The following is a 5,733-nucleotide window of genomic DNA, read 5'->3' as shown; positions in this document are numbered from 1 at the left end:
CCTCCTTCATTAAACAAACATTTACTTTGTTCCTTCTTTTTGACCACGAGTGCAAAACCTTTACCACTCCCAGGTTAACTCAGGCCAACAGCGATGCTAATCTATCGCTGTTGATAGATAAGTATACAGGCATTACATACTTTATATATTAGTAGTGTGATCACTAAATCATTTACGTATCTCTTAGTTTTAAAACATAGCACATATAATTATATTGTTATTAGACAACAGTACATAAATAGTCTTTCTAGTCTAAGGCAAATCGTTCATGCACAACATGGTTTTTATTTATATCTTCCAAAAATCAAGAATCCACAAATACAGAAGAATAAATAGAGAAACTAAGCACAAAGAAGTGAACTCATTTGACAACAACCTATGAAAAGAAGTGAATACAGAATATAATCAATAATAAACAGGACATGGCAAGGCCTATTGAACAAATAAGGAGAAGGTCAAAGTAAAGACAAAAGAGAGGGTATTTTGTCCTTCCTGTTTTTCCTGTGACACTCCTTTCAATTCTTACTCCATTTAGTTTTTGCTGAGTTGTGTTTGTTGTAATTAAAATTAATTTAGTCATTTTCAAATGACTAAATGAATATAGTCATTTTTTATGGTTTTTGTCTTCTGCTCACCCTCAGTGGTTTCCTTTAGTAAGTTGAACAACCTGTTTCCATTAGGGCTGTGTAATAATATCGATTTTGCGATATATATCGATATTTTCTTTCCTAGAAAAAAAATCAATATTCATCCGCAAGTGATTCCTTCAGATGTTAAGTGTCTAGGTTAAAAAGGTATCAAACTATTCAGAGCAGGGTACTTGGTGCACTTTATTTACTTTACAAATGCATGAAAGCTACAATTTGTACTGTTTCAATTAAAAGAAACATGTTTTATCACCACTTCTTTGATTCATTTTGTCCAGCTGTTGACTTTAAGTCTGTGTCCATGTCCAACCAGAGCCAGGTATTGTGTAGTTGGTGTTTTTAATCAGTTTTCAGTTAAATTAATTAAATCCAACTCTATAACAGTCACAATATTTCACGAAAATCGCAAAAGTGTATTGAATTGTATTGTTTGCTGAACATCGCAATATATATTGTATCGTGAACAGAATATTGTGTATCAGATCGTAAGATTATTGTATCACTACAGCCCTAGTTTTCATCCCAACATTCATCCTTTCCAGTTTTTAAGGCTGTTTTTTTAATAATTTTTTCTGACTCTTCTTCTCTAACCTTTTGTCTTTTGTTAGTTTCTCAGCTACATCTGCTGTGGCCATCCTTCTATCATCCTGCTGTTTACATTGGTTTGACTGTTGCCCTCCTTTTCACCTGTTTATCTGTAAGTTACTGGACTTTCTTACAGCATTTATGACACAGTTCATATTGGGACTGCCTTCATCCTGGCTGTATTTTAATCCTTCACAAATACATTGTGTAAAGCTGGTTTTAAATAATTTATCTCTGAGTTTCAAAACATAGCACATATAATGATATGCATTGTTTTAAGACAACAGTATATAAATACTTTACTTTTAGCCTTTCCAGTCTCAGGCAAATTGTTCATGCACAACATGGTTTTTATCTATTTTATTTATGTCTTCCAAAGTTACCCAGGTGACAAATAAATATAGTAAGTATGTTGAATTTTAGCATACTTGAGCATACTTTAAGTCAGACTAATCATCAGTATACTTGAAACATATTATTTTGGAACAGCTAATTTTGTACTTAGTGCATTTTTATAGTAATTAAATAGTAGAAAATCACAATTTAAAGTGTACTTAGAGTACTATCATATACTTTTTTTAACAACTGAATTTATACTTTGTATACTTTAAATATACAGCTTTTTATGTAATATAAATGTGTTTTATGTGATATAACTGTGCTTGATTAGTATATCCTAAGTGTAGTATTTTTGTGATCAAATTACACTCAACATATATTTAGAATGTTTTCTAAGTATATAGGCACTACATACTTTATATGTTAGTAGTGTGATCACTAAATCATTTACGCATCTTTGAGTTTTAAAACATAGCACATATAATTGTATTGTTATAAGACAATAGTACATAAATAGTCTTTCTAGTCTAAGGCAAATCGTTCATGCACAACATGGTTTTTATTTATATCTTCCAAAGTTATGTTGGATGTTTGAAGAAACCATCAGAATAACTGACAAGGTACTCTGATAAGAAATTGACAGGTTGTAAAACATCTACATATGTCACCAATGACATACTTATGGTCGGTACATGTTTGGTATTTATTAAAATAACAATCACATCATATTTACATGTTTTTCCTGATTACTCGTCTTTTCTTTGTTCATAGTTCACCATGGAGCAACCGTGGGAAGCAGATCCAGAAATGATGCCAGCAATGAAAAATGCTATGGGAAACAGCAGTGATGCTGCAGCTGCACGAATCAGAGAATATCTGGAAAGTAAAAACAATGTACCACTAAACATAGCAATCACTGGAGAGACCGGTTCTGGTAAATCCTCATTTGTCAATGCCTTCAGAGAGGTAGAAGAYGACAGTGAAGATGCTGCTCCAACTGGTGTTAAAGAAACCACCTTGGAGGTAAAAGAATATYCTCATCCAAACTATCCCAATATCATCTTCAGTGACCTTCCTGGAATCGGAACCACCAGGTTTCCAGCTAAAAASTATTTGAATCWTGTTGGATTWAAGAAGTTTGACTTCTTCATCATCATCTCAGCTGATCGCTTCAGAGAAAATGATGCTAAACTTGCRAAGGAGATCAAGAAGATGGGGAAGAATTTCTACTTTGTTCGCTCAAAGGTTGACCATAATTTACGAGATGAACAAAGAAAAAAGGATTTCAGCCAAGAGAATACCTTAACACAGATCAGAGATGATTGTGTTAAAAGTAAGCGTCGTCCACTGGCTGTTGTTYTGAAGAGTGTTAAAACATTTTTAATATACTTTAAAAGAAAATAGATGAAACTGCAAAGATKTATAACATGAATGTTTCCTGTTTTAACACAGGTCTTAAGGATCAAGGATTTGAGTCYCCACAGGTCTTCCTGGTGTCCAGCCATGACATCAATCTGTATGATTTCCCTCACCTACGATACACCTTAGAGACGGATCTACCTGATCACAAGAGAGACGCTCTGCTGTTATCCTCTACCTACATATTCCCAGATATCATTGAAAAGAAGAAAAAGGTTTTTAAGCGTCAAATATGGGGTCTTACTGCTCTTTCAGGAGTTGTAGCAGCTGTTCCAGTTCCAGGGCTTTCTGTTGGTGTTGATCTGGCTTTGCTGGTTGGTGCTGTCACCCGTTATGTGACTGGGTTTGGTCTAAGTATTGGATCTCTAAAGAGGACAGCTTTCAGAACAGGTATACCATATGATGAGCTGAAGGCTGTCCTCACTTCTCAATTGGCTGCAGAAAACATAACTCATGAACTCATCAAGAAGGTGATTCTTCAGCTTTCAACCAGGGCTGCACTAATGGTAGCAGAGGAAGTATTCAGATTTATTCCAATTGTTGGAATCCCATTATCTATGAGTCTCTCTGCTGTCACGACCTACAAACTTTTGAAGCTTTTCCTTGATTTACTTGCTGAAGATGCTCAGAGGGTCTCTGACAAAGTCCTGAACAAAAATAAATAAAACACAGATACCTTTATTCATTTAGATCTTGCAAACATGGTTCAGAATTGCTATGTTATCAGTCAAGTGAGGTTAGTCGCATGTATCATCTGCTGACCCCCATGTGTGCAGAAACTAGAAAGTTATAGAGAAAAACGTTTTTATTTTATATGAATCATAATGTATGTTTGTAATTTTAGGGTTGTAAGCATTTTAAGAACTTTATTTTGAGTAATTATGGATGTTTTCAGACCCTCTTGAATTTTTTTGATTTTAAAAATGATTGTTAAACTGGTTGGTTTGTGGGCTGCATGGTGGAGCCGGAGTTAGCACTGATGCTTTGTAACAAGACATTTGTAGTTTTTAATCCCACCCTGGAGTCTATCTGCATGTAGTTTCATGTTCGGTCTATGCAGAGGTGGGTTTTCTCTGGATGATTGTTGGTTGATTTTTCTGTATAAATTGTCCTCTTGTTGGTCTCTGCATCAAAAGACAATATAGAAAATGTTTTTGTTTTCATTTAGATCTGAAATGTGTGCACTGTATAAGTGTTTTAGATTAAATGTTGAGCTATTTTTGAAATGATTGTATATGTTTTTAGACAGATTGGAAATTGATTTTGCTTTTAAACTGCTTTATATCGTTTAAATATTTTGACAGAAAAAAATAAACATTACATAATCTTGTCTGTCATGTACAGTTTGACTTCAGTGTGGAGTGCTTTACACATAATTTATGTACGTAGATTTTTTTTTAAAATTTATAATCCACAAAAGTTATCTGTATTGTAACAACAATCATCCCTCATCATGAGAATCTTGTTCCTTCTTGACAGCATCTAATTCCATTTGTTCCTCCTCAGTACTTCTTCCTTTGTCCCTGTTGTGCAACAATAATGTTGACCTATTAATAACTATAAACAGTTGCTGACAGAAATTATTAAAACAACTAGTAATTAATCCAATCTCCGTCATTGCTAAATTTTAAATATGCATAAACACGTAAGAATGAGTTTATCATTGGCTGAGACACATAAAGGAAACCTGACAAATCTGTACATAGCTTGAGCAGAAATGTCATAAACAATGATGTCAGTAACATGTTACTTAGAAAAGCATTACTTTAGTCTGACCCCTTGTTTCAGTAACGAGTAATCTAACACATTAATATTTCCAATCCAGTAATCAGATTAAAGTTACTTAACTAAGTCACTGTACATTACTATGTTTGTAATTTAACTTAGTAAAATATATACTGTTGCGTTCCTCTCTTTACTAGGTGTTGCATCTTATGCAACACCAGTGACACATAAACAATGGAGGGAAAAGAGAGATGCACCTTTTCAGATCAAAATATTAAGATTCATTRTTGACTCTGTGCTGCAGACAAATGAGCTGCTGTTACACTCTTGAAAATAGAGGAGACAGAATAATAAGAGTGATTTTCTATAGACTTACTTCTCTCTTTTTCAAAGTAATTATGCCACGCCTAGTCATAAATCAACTAAAAAAAACAATTTATAGACTTATGTTTTGTATCTTGTCCTGTAGGCTGAACCATTTGGACACGGCATTCATCCACACAGTTCCTCTAAATGCCTCTAATGCACATGTGCATACCTGCTGTATGTATGTTACTCTGACACAACACTGGCTTATCTCCTGTGAAGATCGATTTGCTTCCTTAGAGGATAACAAAAAGTGGCCCCAGACTATAGCATTCTCCTCCTTTATCGCATCTATCTAGGCTACACCCTAATGAGGGTGCAGGCCTGTGAAGTCATTTTCTTAAACTGACATATGTATGTGCATAAATGTTTGCACATGAAAGCAGCTAAAAGAGATAAAGGAGAAACACAGATTAATTTATCCATAACAGTATTTACATGTTTTATGTCTTTCTTGTGTTCATAGATCAGCATGGAGCAACCGTGGGAAGCAGATCCAGAAATGATGCCAGCAATGAAAAATGCTATGGGAAACAGCAGTGACGTAGCAGCTGCAGGAATCAGAGAATATCTGGAAAGTAAAAACAATGTACCACTAAACATAGCAATCACTGGAGAGACCGGTTCTGGTAAATCCTCATTTGTCAATGCC

At 34.4% G+C, this 5,733-nt stretch overlaps 1 protein-coding gene across 3 annotated transcripts in view; it reads left to right on the top strand.

Moving 5' to 3' along the window:
- The window catches only part of LOC103462785 (interferon-inducible GTPase 1-like), a 7,425-nt gene that overhangs the window by 861 nt on the left and 831 nt on the right, over nt 1–5,733 (top strand). The window contains exons 2-4 of one of the 3 annotated variants that reach the window (XM_017303911.1): nt 1,256–1,344; nt 2,343–2,904; nt 3,024–3,079. In XM_017303911.1, the coding sequence (XP_017159400.1) occupies nt 2,349–2,904; nt 3,024–3,079 (612 nt within the window). In that variant the 5' untranslated portion in view covers nt 1,256–1,344; nt 2,343–2,348. Of the gene's footprint in view, nt 1–1,255; nt 1,345–2,342; nt 2,905–3,023; nt 5,096–5,733 lie in introns of those variants that run through there. The other 2 variants (XM_008405781.2, XM_017303910.1) reach the window with 2 other exon arrangements.

Source organism: Poecilia reticulata, linkage group LG3 (genome assembly GCF_000633615.1).
Source record: "Poecilia reticulata strain Guanapo linkage group LG3, Guppy_female_1.0+MT, whole genome shotgun sequence".
NCBI classification, from domain to species: Eukaryota; Metazoa; Chordata; class Actinopteri; order Cyprinodontiformes; family Poeciliidae; genus Poecilia; species Poecilia reticulata.
Note: the sequence above shows the minus strand (reverse complement) of the source record. Positions and strands in the feature narration are given on the sequence as shown.